Raw genomic sequence first — 15,842 nt, forward strand, 5'->3', positions numbered from 1 at the left:
TCCGTAAAGAACTGCCTCCTCCCCCTCCCCTGCAAGTGGTGCTGTAGACAGGTAAGGCAGTTTGGTGCTACCCTTTTTGTGCAAGACATAACTTAATCTTGCAAGTTCCATACTTTGTACCCAATAGCCAGAGGTAGAGATTTCTAGCCATGTAAACAGCTCTGCCTCTTCTCTCCCAAGGTGATATAGAAGAAAGGACTTGAGGAATAAGTAGGAAAAATAGAAAATTGGTTAGATTAATTCGTCTTTTGAATCCAACAGATTTTAAATAATCTCATAGTCTACAGCCCCATGCCATTCCATGATATATAGAAAAATGGATGGATGGATAGATAGAAAGATAGATAATGAGTTTTTCATTAAATTATTTCATTTAGAAAAATACCGTTTTTTCCATCCTACTTTTCTATTGCTAAGATATTCTTTCTGCTTTATACTACTTGTGGTAATGGATGGAAGTTGGGTTTTATTCTCTAAAAAGTCCTTTTATGGCAAACTGAAAAAACTTGACAATCCTATTTCTATCACCCAAATGATAGAAATAGGATACATATCTATGAAAGTGAAAAAGTCTTGAGACCCACTATCCTATAAGATGATGTGAAATCGTACTGTTAAAAGTTTCTCACTTTGGAGCCAGTATGAGGAATGGTTAGGTTGTTGATTAGAGTGGCAAAATTTGTAGTCCTATGAACCTTTGTAAATTCCTAGCTTTCAGAATTAGTTTGTGGAGAACTGAGATTTTAAAAAATTGGAACCAGTTGTCACCACACTAGAGGAGACCCAGATTTCTAGAATCATTATAGTTGATTAGAGCCTGTGCATGTTCATTGGTAGTCCTAATTGAATTCTGAAAGGTAAGCCAACAGCAAATTTGAAAAAGAACTGTCAAATGAGTTTGAGGTGCTGCATTGCAGCATTTGTCAATTTTGAGTATTGTTCACTTGCCTTTTTACTTTGAAAGAACAACAATTTAACCTGAGGAAAGAATCTCAGCCTTTTTTCTGAATTTTTTACTTTAGGTTCTATTCAACAGGAATGTTCATTATCTATATTTGAATATGTACTAGAAAAAACTAAAAATTTAGTAATTTCTTAATTATAGGTATTCATTGCGTGTCAGTTTTTAATTAGATCATTAACTTATCTAGAAATAGTCCCTTGATTATCCTTTGGAGTATGAAATGTCTCAGTTAAAATTTGTGGTTGCTATGACACTACTATATAGATACGTATGTCAATAATATAAATACTTCTTAATTATGATTACACATACAAAATACAAATACCGTTTTTCCCATCTTACTTTTCTGTTGCTAAGATATTCTTTATGCCTGATAATAATGGCTTTATTTTTTGATGGTTTTATTTCTTGTTACCTGATTTTTGCCAGGTTTTTACATTAAATATACTAGTTTGGGTTAGGATAATAGACAATGAATAGGATTTAAGAAATCATTTCTAAATTAAATATATCATCACATTTTTATAACTCCACTTGCATACTTTATACAAGTAATTGAATTGATCCAGTTCTTGCCATCTAGAAATTTCAAGAGAAATGCTTCAGAACAAGTAAATACTGTCTATATGACGAAAAACTGATCCCTAACTAAACCTTGAATATTAACACCAACATACTTGGTTTATGTATCATTAAGTTATAATGTATGGTGTAATGGGGCAATCAAATAAGGATTAGAGAAGCTTTTTTCTGTTTTGTAGTTATTAAAATTTTAAAAATTATTTGAATAATTAAAAACTCAATAGGAGACTATTATTTATGTACACAGTATTTTTTGGCTCCTGTGTTTAGAAAAGCATCTCAAAAGATTATTGTGATAAATCCCCTTTATGAATCATAGTTGCATTAAAAGTACTACTAATTTAAAAAAATATCCAAAGAAATATTGTGTAGTGCAAAGAGCGCTAAACAAAAAAGGAATCTGGAGATATAGGTCTAATCTTCCTCTGATACTGACTAGCAGTGTAATTTAGGACACTTTAGTTACTGTCTCTTGATCTCACTTTGAAAACATTTTACAAAACAAGGTAATTGGATTAGATGATTTCTAAGGGACATGATTCCAAAAGGTTAATGCAAGTTGGCAAAAACAAAGTGATGCATAAAAATATACTCAGAAAATAAAATTTTTCTTTAGAAGTGTCCATTCATTCACATGCGATATGTGCATGCATTTGGTTGAATGAGGACTTCTGAGATTTAATTTAATTCTCCCAAATATTTTATGCTGGACCATTATTATACTTTCTGTGTTAGTGTGTGAGTAGTTTGGTTCAATTTACCCATATGCAATTTACATTTCCTACATAGTTTACTACATTTATACATTTCCTTATTTATACCTACTTTTATTTAATAAAAGCTTTATGAAATATGTTTTTTAAATGAGCATGGTTATTTATTGCTGCATAAGAAATGACCACAAAACCAAGCAGTTTAAAACAGCTTATTTTGTTTAGCCGGACCGTCCGCTCTAATGCGTCTTTTGGAGCAAAAATTAATATAAGACCCAGTATTATATGATATGATATGATATGATATGATATGATATGATATGATATGATATGATATGATATTATACTATATTATACATTATGTTACGAAGACTCGGTCTTATATTAAAATAAGACCAGGTCTTATATTAATTTTTGCTCCAAAAGATGCATTAGAGCTGATGGGCCTGGTAGGTCTTATTTTTGGAGAAACATGGTAGCACTTTCATAAAATATGGTTCATTTACTCTGAAACATATGCTTTACTTGCTGAGGTAGTATTTTTCTATACTTTATTAAATGTGAAATTTCTAATAGTAGAATACCTTTTCTTAAAAGTGGTGTGCAAGACTTGGTCAGTAGTGTTTTAAGATTGTATTCAGTAGATAGTGGTCATCTTTAATGAGAGATGATTTAATTCATATTATATTGGAGTCTGTAAAAGGAATGTAACTATATCAACTTTTATTTATTGATTAGTTAATAGGCAATAAAATATCTGAAAATTATACTAAATTATATTTATATTGTTCTTACTGTTGATTTTTTTTATGAAAGATACCATAAGCTTCAATAACTATAATTGCTTTTGTGAGAATTCTTGTACTTTTAAAATTTAAATCAATTTAATTAAATATTTGAATCAATTTTACTAGAGTTGAAACATGTAGAAGCAGCACTTGAAATACTTCCCAAATTGCATATCATAGACTGTAGTTTTACAACCTTTTGTAAACTACAACTGTAAAAGCCATTATGAGTGTGATACTATGGTTACTGTATGTATAACAAACTTGAAATATTGATAGGTCTGTAGTATGAGAAAATAAAAATTAAAGAAATTTCTCCACCTCACAAACATGTCTTCTTGTTTGAATTTGACATAACATTATGACTTATTTCATGTTGAGAAATGGTTTTTGTAATTACTTCAATAACCAAGCATTCTAATCAATTAATAACCCTTTTATTCATATAAAGTGTCACTTGAAAATGATCTAGTTTGTTTCCGAATTTTTCTGTATTATTTTTCTTTAAATTGTGTCCGTAAATTCAATTCTTAGGTATTAGCATTTTTGATCAGGATTACATTGAATTATTCAAATCATTTTAATGATAAGAAATTTAAATATAGTTTTAGTAACTAATTATTGTAAATTATAAAAGTGTTTTTCTTACTGTCCCTTTTTTATTAGGTGAGTGTGGTCCAAGATTCAGTAAATATATCAGGGCATACTAATACAAATACTTTGAAGGTGCCTGAATGTCGACTAGCAGAAGATTTAGGTAATCTCTGGGAAAACACAAGATTTACAGATTGCAGTTTTTTTGTGAGAGGACAAGAATTTAAAGCTCATAAATCTGTACTTGCAGGTACTTTCTACTTTTGGGTAATACAGTACATTTTTTTTCATAAGTTTGTGCATTAAATAATGATGCTTAATCTTGTTACAGCTCGATCCCCAGTTTTTAATGCAATGTTTGAACATGAAATGGAAGAAAGCAAAAAGGTAAGAAAATATGGTTTAAAAGCTAATATTGAATTTGTATAAATGCAGAATAGTGGAATGTATATTTTAAATGGAACAGTGCATGTTCTCATTTTTATGCTCTGACTTTAGAAAAAAATACAAAGACGGGGAAATGCATTCCATAATAAAACAATAGATGTAACCCAATGCGGGTGAATATTCCAAATTACAGTTATTTTGATTACCACTTGGTCGGAAAATAAATGGGTAGTTGTTATCCAAATGAGTATATATCCAAAGGACTGTTCTGGTCCATAGCTGTTGGAGAGTTCTCTGGTTAAGGTATATATTTATCCTGTCAAGACTTTGTGAGTTAATTCTGGAATTTATTTTCTAGAACAAAAACAATGTCTAAATTCTTTTTACCACTGAAGTGAGAGGATATTTATTAGATTTAACAAAAATGACATAAATTACATTATTGTACATTAACTGTAATCAAGGTATTACTTATTTGATTTTCCCAGACATTTCTGTCACCTGTCATCTTAAAATGTCAGATTAAAGATCAGAGGCTGATTCTTTGCTGGTGGTATTAAAAATGATCCTTAGTGCTCCAATTCCAGAGTTTGTTTGTGTGGCTCAGCTTTATTCTTTCTGCAGAGTAGAGGCTGCAACAAAATAGCTGCTTTTTTCCTTTTGATTGTTGGTCTGGGCAGGTACTATGATGAGCCTTCTTATCGCTTCCAACTAAGGAGACATCAGTGATGTCAAGTGGTATTGTCTACAAAGGGTCCGAAAAGTTTGGTATCGTTTAGTATTAGATATTTCGCTTGATTGATTTCAGGAGAGGTACCCAATTTACAAAGAGCAAAAAAGGAACTAGTCCCCTTTGGACTTGAGTATGTGTCAAGCAAAGAAGTGAGGTGTCCATAGATAATATTGCATGGCATTTTGCAAAAGGGAGAGTTCTGAGGTATTGTGGGCTCTAGAATTATCTCACATACCTGACCCTCTTTTGCTTAAAGCTGGGAACAGAACCATTAGTCATAGAATCTTAGGCATTGCATTACAACTTAGGAATTTAGCAAAAAAAAGTTAATAGACATCTTCCTCTAAGGTAGAGGTTAGAAACTGAACACAGACATATTTTGTCAGGCCTACAAGTTTTTTGTTTTACTCTTTTTAATTGAGAAGTTGGGGTTTATATTCCTATGTGTTAGTATTAGGCTGGGGTATACTTGTCTTGTTAGACCTGCCTGTTTTACTTTGCCTCCTTAGCTTACGGAATATTTACTTACCTCAATTTTAAAAGACTTTAATGTATATTTGAGTTGTACAGTACTTGAGTGCAGATTTAGGGCTTTTAAATTGCTGTCAAAGTTTCCCCTTGGTTCATTTGTGTGTGTATGTTCTTTAAGTATAACTTTTTTGTGTTTTCAATATCAGAATCGAGTGGAAATAAATGATGTAGACCCTGACGTTTTTAAAGAAATGATGAGATTCGTTTATACAGGGAAAGCACCAAACCTTGACAAAATGGCTGACAACTTGTTGGCAGCTGCAGACAAAGTAAGTAATGGGGCCTTGAAGAGCCAAAAAATGTCCTCAAGGTTTTGATGCATCTAGAAAGCTGTCATCAAATGAAAACCCGAAATAACTTGAGATATTGAACTAATTTATACTATTCGTAGATGGTTCTTGAGAATATTATGAAATAGCATACAGTGGGATAATAAGGAAATGAGATTTTGTTTTTTTAATCATTAAGACACAAAAACATCTTGAGCCAGTATTATTTGGAGAAAGTGAATTTTTCATGGGAGATTAAACTGTGAACTCAGTAGTTTTGAGTGTATCTTTATTCTGTTTTATAAAAACACACAATAGCATATATAATTTATTGCAATTTTCAGGTATTCTTAGTTTTAAGATACAGTGCCTGACTTCTGTTTAAAGAAAGGAAGAAATATTGGGTATTGTGTCTAATTTAATTCTCTGTATTCATAGATTTATTTTTTAATATGATAGAATAGAAAGAGAAAAAAAACAATGTTAATTTTATAATACTCTTTTATGATGGTGAGGAAACAGTGCAAAAATACCAGGATATTTTGAAGCCAGTATTTTTTAATCCTGAAAGCACATTGGCATCAAAAACATTAAATACATAGGCATAAATCTGTCAAAAATGTTCAGGATCTACATACTGAAAATTATATTGCTAAGTGAAATTCAGGTAGACCTAAACAAAATAGAGAGGTAAATCTCATGCTTGAATCTCAAAATAATTGTATTGAGTTGAAGAATTGAAGAATCCAGACAAAAATGAGTATAAATTCCAATTAAGGAAGACTCCAGAAAATGCATACTATAGCAGCAGAAAGCATATCATAGGTGTTGCCTGGGATAGGGTGAGAGAAAGGATGACAGGGCAGGATACTCCTGGTCATGATGAATGTGTTCACTGTCTTGATTTAATGGTGATTATCTGGCTGTATGAACTTATCAAAGTGTAAACTTCAAATATGTGTAGTTTGTTGTATGCCAATTAGACCACAATAAAGCTGCCTAAGATGTTCTAATAAATATACACACTAAGATTTTTGGTGGTTATGAATATGATTTGTTTTATAATTTATTCTTCAAGATTGAGTTGTAACAACATGCAGTGTACTGGTTGGTACACTCATGTTCAAAATAGTAGAGAAGAGAAGTACACTCATTAAGAGTGTTGAGTAATAAGGTGATTTTTTTAAAAGAATAAATAAGGTTTATTTTTTTAAAGACTAAAACTCTGTTCGTAAAATATATATTATTTTACATTTATGCAAATTGAAATTTTCTTAAGAAAATTGGTTGTGCTCTCGAATGTGTTCCTGTTTATATTGGTCAATGTGGGGTAATACATTATCATGTTTTCTTCATATTAGGTTTAAAATAACTTGGAGACTTTTAAAGTACCTTCAATTCAAAGGATAATGTGCTTTTAACTTCATTTTCTAAGTCACAAATATGTATTTAAAACTTGGTAGTTTGAGTAAATGTTTAATGGTTATGTTTTCCTTTTGGATAGTATGCACTGGAACGGCTGAAGGTCATGTGTGAAGAAGCTTTGTGTAGTAACCTCTCAGTAGAAAATGTTGCTGATACCCTTGTTCTTGCAGATTTGCACAGTGCAGAACAGTTGAAAGCACAAGCCATAGACTTTATTAATAGGTGAGCTATGCTTGTATTTTAGTGGGCATGACACCTTCAACTTTTTTCACTGGACTTTTTTTAAGTGTGTTTAAATCTTCAATGCAGGTGCAGTGTACTTCGACAGCTTGGATGTAAAGATGGGAAAAACTGGAACAGCAAGTAAGATGACTTCTGTTTCTGACTTAAAAGTTGATCTGCTTACATAAAATTGTTTGCATAGCCTTTTGTTCATCTGCAATAAATATGAATCCAGATATTAGTTATCTGAAGAAAGCTGCTGGTTGTTTAAAAAAATAATAATTTGAGTACTTAGTGGATTCTTGAGGCTATGACTCCTTGTAGATCAGCTGTTAATGTGAACTGGGATGCATGCTATAATAGCTTAAGCACATATGCTCACATAATATATAGCTGAGTCTAGGTATTTCAGTGGCTACTAGAATTCCTTTCTTTGTCCCGTCAGAAAGGATTTCTAAAAATACGGAAAATATTCATTTTATCCTTTGAGGAATGTACCCTCCAAATTTGCCTAGGAAGTCTTTACATTTGAATGTTAACCCATTGCTTCTTAGGTTAGCCAAGTACCTTGCATCAAATGCTATATTAAGGTAGCTGCCTAACATTCCAAAAATGGGAGCAATTTGACCTTAGTTACCCTGGTAAAACTATAAGAGGTGGCATAGTTGTTACATCTTTCTAAGCCTGGACTTTCTGAATATGAGCTATTAGAACTTATTATTTTCTGTGTTCTTCTCTCATTTTTAGAGACACTTTTCTACTGTTTATAATTATTCAAAATCAAAAAGGGAGAGTTGATAGGTTGAAAAATTTGTATCTGCTTTTGATTAGTTTTTGTTTCTAAACCCTTAAATTCTGTTTTCGCAAATTATCAAAAATTGATATGTCAAAAACAAGTTTACAAAAAAGTCAAAAAAGGCAGTGTTAGGGACAATTAAATGAATGTTGGACTTAATTATTTCCCCTTGCTTTGGTCTGTTTTGGTATATATGAAGTTGGTTAACTGAATTCCTCTCAATTTGTAAATTCTCTTTTCTCAAAGTAAAAATTAGTGACTACTTTTAAGTTATTGGTTGTTCTGTATATTGGTCAATGTGGGGTAATACATTATCATGATGGTATAGGACCCTAGAAAAATACCACTTTGAATTTATAATACAATGTATTCGAAGCAAAAGACAATTTTGTGATCCTTTGTATTACACTTAGCCATTTTCAAGCTCCAGTTTTATTCTGTTAAGAAAATATTTTACATTGTATAACTTTTTCAATGTCAAAAAATACCAGCTTATTTTATATCCTCTGAATAAGCTGTTGTACGTACAGATGTTCAGTAGCTATTTGTTGAATTAAATGAATGAAAACATCAGTTATATTAAGAGGTATCTATGTGATTCCAAACAACTATTTGAAATTATAAACATAATGACAAACTTGTAATTTGATGTGAGGCAAATAAAAGGGATTGTTTTATTATTAGCTACTGTTTAGTTTAACAAATATTTACCTAGTACCTGTTGTGTCTCAAACATCATGCTAGGGTGCTGCCTATAAAAACAACTATGAGGAAAAATCCTTGTTCTTGAGAAATGTATCTAATGAAAGAAACAAATACATGCATATATCATTCATATATAGATAGAAATATAGATAGAAATTTTGTGAAAGAAACAAATACGGGAATGCTTTGTTATAATATGGTAAGCAATGTGATGAAGGAGGGTACTTAACAAAGGCTGGAGGTTTAGGGATGCCTTTCTGGAGATGACTGAGCTGTCTTAAAACATGAATAAGAATTAGCAGAATTAAAAAGGAACTAACAGGCATTGCAGACAGAAAGGATAGTTTGAATCAAGTATGAAAGCATGAAACAGTAGTCTGTCATTTTACACATACTTACATTTATTATCCAGTAAATACCCAAGGCACTGTGCTCAGAATCAAGAATATAATGGTGAACATGACAGATGTTTTCCCTGGCTTCACAGAGTTTATAGTTTAGCAGGAGATGAATAAGAATTAAACAGGTAATTGAAACAAAGTTTGATGATAAAAGATAGCATGCCCATCTGAGCATATCGCAAAGGAACCTAACCTAATCTAGGGATCATAGAAAGCCCTTTCAAGGGAAGTTTGTATAAAGGCCTAAAGCATTAGTAGGAAGTACCCTGGTGAAGAAGAGGCAAGAGTGGGAAAGTGTATCCCTTCTTCTGATTCCCCAGAAAAAGGGAATCAGGTATGTAAAGTTTTGGTGATAAGAAAGAAGAGTATAGAGTGAGAGAGAGGGGGGGGTTATGAGAAGAAGCTGGAGAAAGCCAGCAGGGATCAGATTCTGGAAAGCCATGTGAGTAACATCAGGGCTTTTAGACATTACTTGAAGAGTAAGGGCATCTAGTAAAAGGTTTTAACTTAGAGCATTACCTAATCAGGTTTGCATTTTTCGCATTCTCATTTCATGCAGGGTAGGGAATAGATTGTGGGAAGGTTGAGGTAGTGTGGTAATTGAGGAGCAAGGTTAAATAAATATAGGTAGACAAATTGGAAAGTTATTGGAGTAGTTTGGCAAGAGTTGAAGGGTGATATTAGACTTGATTGGGGGTGACAGAGGGACCAGAGAGAAATGACCGGCTATAGTATTTTGATGGAACAATCTATAAGATTTGGGTATTATTTGGATGCAGGGTTGATATAAGGGAGAGAAGACAGGAGACATGGAAGGGTAACTAGCAATTAGGTATTTTAGCTATTAGGTATTTACTCTGATTGCTCAGTGAAAACATGTTGTACATAGGATAAAATAAGCAGTTCAGTATCAGTTTACAAAATGCGTGAGCACGGAAGTGGGAGGTGGAAAGCTAACGAGAGGAAGTAGAAAACCTGTTTCTCTTTCTAAAGAACCTGGATACAGGCACTGGGGAACAATGGAAGAGGACCTGATGGAGTCATACTTATATTACGAAGGCAGCATGGAAGGAAGCTGGTTGTGAGAGGAGAGGAGCAAGATAGGCGGCTAGAAGACCAATTAGGAGACTGTCGTCATAACCGTACATGAAATGATATGGGCCTTAACTAGGGATTCAGGGTGTCTTTGGGAATTAAAGTAGGGCTTTGATGATTGATTGGAAAGCACAGGGTCTAGGGTGACTCCCAGGTTTCTGACTTGAATCACTGGCTAATGGTGGAAGCATTAGCTGAATGGGAATGAGGGAGGAAGAATTTGGAGCTTCAGGAGAAACATGTTGAATTCTTATCAAACAAACCTGAATTTATGAGTCTTGATGCACATCCAAATAAAGAGAACAAGTGGTTGTGGGAATGAATGTTGTAGGAGGCTTAAGATTGAGCGAATCAGTAGTTTTTATCATTGAACATGACAGTAAAATTGTGAAGAATGGATGAGATGGAATAAATAATGAATGTTAAGGGAGAAGAGTAGAGAGCAAGAGTTGGAATTCGGGAGAAAACCTGTGTGTAAACTAGGGAAAAGAGCTCAAAGAGCTGCTACGAAAATGCTAACACTGGGAGTGGGCCTGTGGGGACAAGTGTCACATACATACTTCAGGAGAATAGACCTCCCAGAAAAATTTGATAGTTTCAATTGCAACAATAAAAATATACTAGTAAGGTAAAGATGATATTTTAGTGAATTCAGATGGTTTGAATACATACATACAAAGGCAAGTGTTCAAAACGTTTTAAAATCCATCAATAAAAAAAAATTTGACAGCTCATTTTGAAAAGTACTCTTTAATAAACATCTCTTCATTTTATTTTTCAGCCAAGCGACAGACATAATGGAAACATCAGGGTGGAAGTCCATGATTCAGTCGCACCCTCATTTAGTAGCGGAGGCCTTCCGAGCGCTAGCATCTGCACAGTGTCCACAGTTTGGCATTCCACGCAAACGGCTAAAACAGTCCTGAAACCTTCCATGAACTATAGAAAAATGGAACTGACTTTTATTCCTCCAGGTCCAGAAGGATTCTAGTAGACAAACCATAAGCAAGAGTTGTTTCTGTTGTCTTGTCCACAGAACAGAAGCTGAAAAAAGCATATTGCTTACGTTTCAGGTGGATAATTTATGGTTTATTCTTCAGCTTTAAATTAGACTGACTATACTCTAATTCACTTCAAGGCCTTAAATTATCTCCAGTGACTTCTCTTGTTCATATAATACTTTAATTTTTTTATTGTGCCTTGTCTTTTTGACCAAGGCTATGCAGGATTGCACTAGCTCCATAATGCAGTAATATTGATAAGTGAAGATAATTAAGTTTCAAAAGGATCTTCCATTAGCTTGAGAAGAGCAAAATTAATTTTATAGGGTTTGTGCTGTGCTATCTCAAAGTTTAAAACTAGGTTGTCCTTCAGAGCACTTGCATTGGAGATAACTGGTAATGTCTCCGCTCTAAGTTCTATAAATACAGGAGAACCTGCTTACCTCCGAGGTAAGTTATGGCAATACACTGCTTCAGTTCTAATTTATTTTTCATTTCAGGGGGCAAATATGCAATGAGTTGGCCCAATTTTTAGTAAAATTTGTGATGTTTGTCTGTATGTTAACTGTTCAACAAACTAAGAGAAGCATAACAAACCTTTGCTTGTGTTTCTTTGTGGGTTTATCCAAGTTTAAAATGATTTAGAACTGATTGAGGTTAATATTTCAATGAGAAGAAAGCCTGTTTTGTGCTGTATTTTTTTATTTTAATTTACAGTGACCTGCATTTATAGGAAGAATTCTGTACATGTTAAAAGTAAGAATGACCAAATGTAAATTTAATGAGTGGGCCAATTAAGAAAGATATATATGCACTTTTAATGCGTAACTTTTGTATGCTGAATGGTACATATATTTTTTTTGCTTTTGAGGAATTAATAAGGTATAATTAATTGTGTCTTAACTTTTGACAGAATTTTTTAAGACAGATGGAGACAACTGGGATGTTTGTGATAATTGATAAGAAAGATATCCTTTATTATAGTTAAATTGGTTTCGATTTCAGATATTCATTATTGAATTTATTCCTGCTTTATCACATTTTGGAGAAGGCACCTGAATAATAAATAAATCCTGTACAGTCTACTCCCTTCTAAAAACAATGAACTGATACTATTCACAGATTAAAGGAGAGAACTCTTAGAAATGTCAGGCCACACTCTGAACCTTTTCTACTTCTCCCCGCTCCCCCCGCCCGCAACTTCTTTCTATTTCAGTTACTATACTAAACATTGTGGATGATACTGAAATTCTTCGTAATGTGAACAGGATAAACTATTTATAAACTGCTTTTCATGGGCCAGTTCTTTATTATTCATTTAAAATTCTTTAAAATTCATTATAAATGAATTTTAGCTTTAAACATACACATGTTCAGTGTTTGATAGCTCTGTTCACAATGGAGGTCTGTTCTGGTGCATTGTCCTGGAGAAGGAGGAGCTGTCAGTGTCAAGTCACTGCATCGTATTTCCTGTAACAGTGACAGTATGCTTCTTAGGAAAGATTTATATTTGACCATAAGTGGAAAATTGCATATACCTATAAATTTGCATATATAATTTTATTCTCCAGATTAAAATCTGTATAATTTGTTTATTTAGTTTTTGAATTTAGGACAAAAGGAAAAAAAAAATTAAGCCTGAGGTTTTAAAATAGATTTTTTTTGTTCTCTTTGTTAGGTATTCACTGAATTCTAATATATTAAGAGTGATTCATATTTACTTTAAACAACACTGTCAAATGAACATTTGTTGTCCATAACAAACTGGAGTTTAAAAGGATCATATTTTCAGATATCTTCATGTCTTTCTATGTAGTTTCATTGAGTCTTTGTTGTGTTAACTTGAATTTGAAGTTAGAAGAAGCCCTTGGGATAGAAGATTCTTACGTGTGAATGGACTCCATCCTATGTAACAGTACAGCAGGGAGCAGAAACTCATTTCCTTAACTTTACCATGAGACTGAATTTACAATGTACAGTTCAAAAACACATACATATAAACTAAGATCTTAATTTAAATTTTGTCAGGGTCTAATAAGAAAACAAAAATTCCTTCCTCAGGCTGTAGAATTTTGTTGTCATGTCAAAAACAGTACTGGTATACACATTTATATCAAATGCACAAGGCACATTGTGAATTTACTGCTTGAATCTACGTTTCTAACCATAGTGACTTCAGTAATAACACCATATAATGAACATTTCAGCTTGCCTTTACTTAACTTGTTTTCATGTTTATTGCAAATCTTAAGGGTTTTATTATAAAGATTTTTTTAGTTTGATAGCACATTTTGTACCAAAAACGTCAAACACTGTGCTGTAAGAATATCCACGTTTGTAGAAATGTCCACTTTTCAGATAATATAATGCCTACCTTTATACTAACAGAATTGTATGTAGTTGATTTATTTTTTTTTATTTATTATGTATATTTTTGGCATTGTGGGTTCTTGAGGCAATGATAAAAACTGTTAATGTTTTCTGATGTGAGTGCTCAAATAGCCTTTTTTTTTTTCATTTTTAAAATACATTGTTTTCAGTAGGCACAGATTCTGTTCTGTTTTTGATTATCAACCGGCTCCTGTTTCCCTTTTGTCACCTAAACAGAACTTCTCCTTAGAAAAGTAGTGACTGGTTTTAAATGTTACATATTACAGAAAGAACCATTGGAATACTGTTCTTTACGTTGAGATACAGAAACACTATATTTGTGCCTTTTTTGTTTCTGAATATTAATGTGTATTGGTATTTGGAGCACAAATATGAAGGTGCCATAATATTATGGCTTGCCATTGTTACCTCCTTGAATACTCGTGTGTCATTGTCTTGAAATAGTAATTGAGGAGCCTTGCATGTATTATGTGGTCCTTTGGGTGTCTGTATGCTTGCGTGCATGCATGTGTGTGCGTGAGTTTACGTGTATTTGTTTTCACTTGGACTTGTGTGTGGTATATTCAAAAGAGTGAACTTTTGAAACTAGGACACAGTTAAATATTGAAATTTCAGGCTAGTTGAAATATTTAAATGTGCTTTACTTAGGGGGACAAATGATTGACAAAGGAAATTATAACTCTCAAAAATGTGACCAATTTACTACTGCATGATGGACTAAAAATAGTGCCTTTTTAGGACACCATTAATTTTAAAATTAATGTTAAAATGTTAACAAAGATCTCTTATAATATCATGAACGTTATTGGCTTAATTTTAAACTAGACCTAAGTTAGAGCTTAAATTGCCAAAAGTTTAATTACTAATTTACCCATTTAAGTTTGTGCATAAATTTGAAACCTAAGCCGATTTCTTTATGAAAATGTGGATCATAGATGCTATCCAGTATTACTAAAATAGAACACTAGGGACTTCGGTAAGTTGTTTTGTTAAAATTCAACACACAAGCTTTTCTGATAGCCAAGTATACTTCAAGTGGTGCATTATTTCGAGTTGGATTTTAAAGCTCATTGGTGGATAAAATAAAAATATTCAGTGTATTCTTGCAAAATAAAGTGGGTGGGTGGGTTTCAGTGTTTTCAGATTATAAAGATAGCACTTTCACACAAGAGTATTTTGCAAACCTCTTTTATACAGATTATGAGCTTAATTTAATTATTCATGGAATGATGTGAGTTTTAGCTTCAGTTAAACAAATACTGAGTGCCTACCGTATGCAAGACTTCTTCAACTAGGAATTAAATCACCATACCGTGTCTTCTGCTTGCAATATGTGGACTTTATATTTGAAAAGGAATTCTTATATTTAATTTTTTTCTGTTGTTAGAGTTTATCATAGTATACTGTAACCCAGTTAATTTTGCATTCATTTTTTCAGAATAAAGGTAAAACTTAAGTGAGCCCCACTTTCGAAAATAAAATTCTGCTAAAATTGTTTAAAAATTAGTTCTGGGGGAAGTTGATTTTCAAATTTCAAATGTATAAAGACTTATATTGAACTTTTCAACCTCAATTTTAATCAGCTCATGTTAATGATGAGATACATACTTTTGGTATCTTGTTGCTGAAAATACTTTTGCATTTCAGCACGTTGCATTAAAATAAAGTTGTTATCACTTATTCAGAATTAATTGGTTTATTTTGTGTTTATTTGAAAATACGAAACTCTTCTTTTTTAGATGACTGTGATGTTTTGTGTAAGAGCCATGTATTTGATATGATAGCTTTCAAAATTATGCAGAGTAGTTGTCTTATCTAATATAGGAAATCTAGTATTTTTTTGAAACCTACTAAAAACTTATTCCTTAACTGAGGTATTGCACATGTATTTAGCATATGAATATCATCAATATTAAATGACTTATGCTAATGTCCTGTAACTTTAATATAGCCGTTAAAAATCACCTTTCCCTAGTCCTCCCATCCCTTCTTAATTTCAACTGGCAACTTAATCATTTGCTCCTATCAAAAAGAGCAGATTTGGGGCAGTGCTTTCCTGGACCAGCTTAGTAACAGTAACACAACTGACTAGAAAATGATGGCCAAAGTGGCAATAGAAGTGCACAGTGGAAAACCTTTCATATGCCCAACATGCTCATACACATGTGCAATCACACTGAATTTGCCTTAGAAACATATGAGAAAGTTTGAAGAACATTGGATTATAGTAAAACAGGACAAGCAG

The 15,842-nt window shown here is 32.6% G+C and overlaps 1 protein-coding gene across 1 annotated transcript in view; it reads left to right on the plus strand.

Annotated features, from left to right (window-relative positions):
* The window catches only part of SPOPL (speckle type BTB/POZ protein like), a 58,907-nt gene extending 43,623 nt beyond the window's left edge, over positions 1 to 15,284 (plus strand). Inside the window, 7 exon segments of the mRNA XM_088794614.1 lie at positions 1 to 51; positions 3,714 to 3,891; positions 3,973 to 4,028; positions 5,439 to 5,561; positions 7,066 to 7,208; positions 7,296 to 7,349; positions 10,987 to 15,284. Coding sequence (XP_088650740.1) covers positions 1 to 51; positions 3,714 to 3,891; positions 3,973 to 4,028; positions 5,439 to 5,561; positions 7,066 to 7,208; positions 7,296 to 7,349; positions 10,987 to 11,131 — 750 coding nt within the window. The 3' untranslated portion in view covers positions 11,132 to 15,284.
* Positions 15,285 to 15,842: the final 558 nt, after the last annotated feature.

The sequence above is a fragment of the Rhinolophus sinicus genome, chromosome 17 (genome assembly GCF_057876585.1).
Source record: "Rhinolophus sinicus isolate RSI-liver-muscle chromosome 17, RSI-T2T, whole genome shotgun sequence".
In the NCBI taxonomy this organism is placed as follows: domain Eukaryota; kingdom Metazoa; phylum Chordata; class Mammalia; order Chiroptera; family Rhinolophidae; genus Rhinolophus; species Rhinolophus sinicus.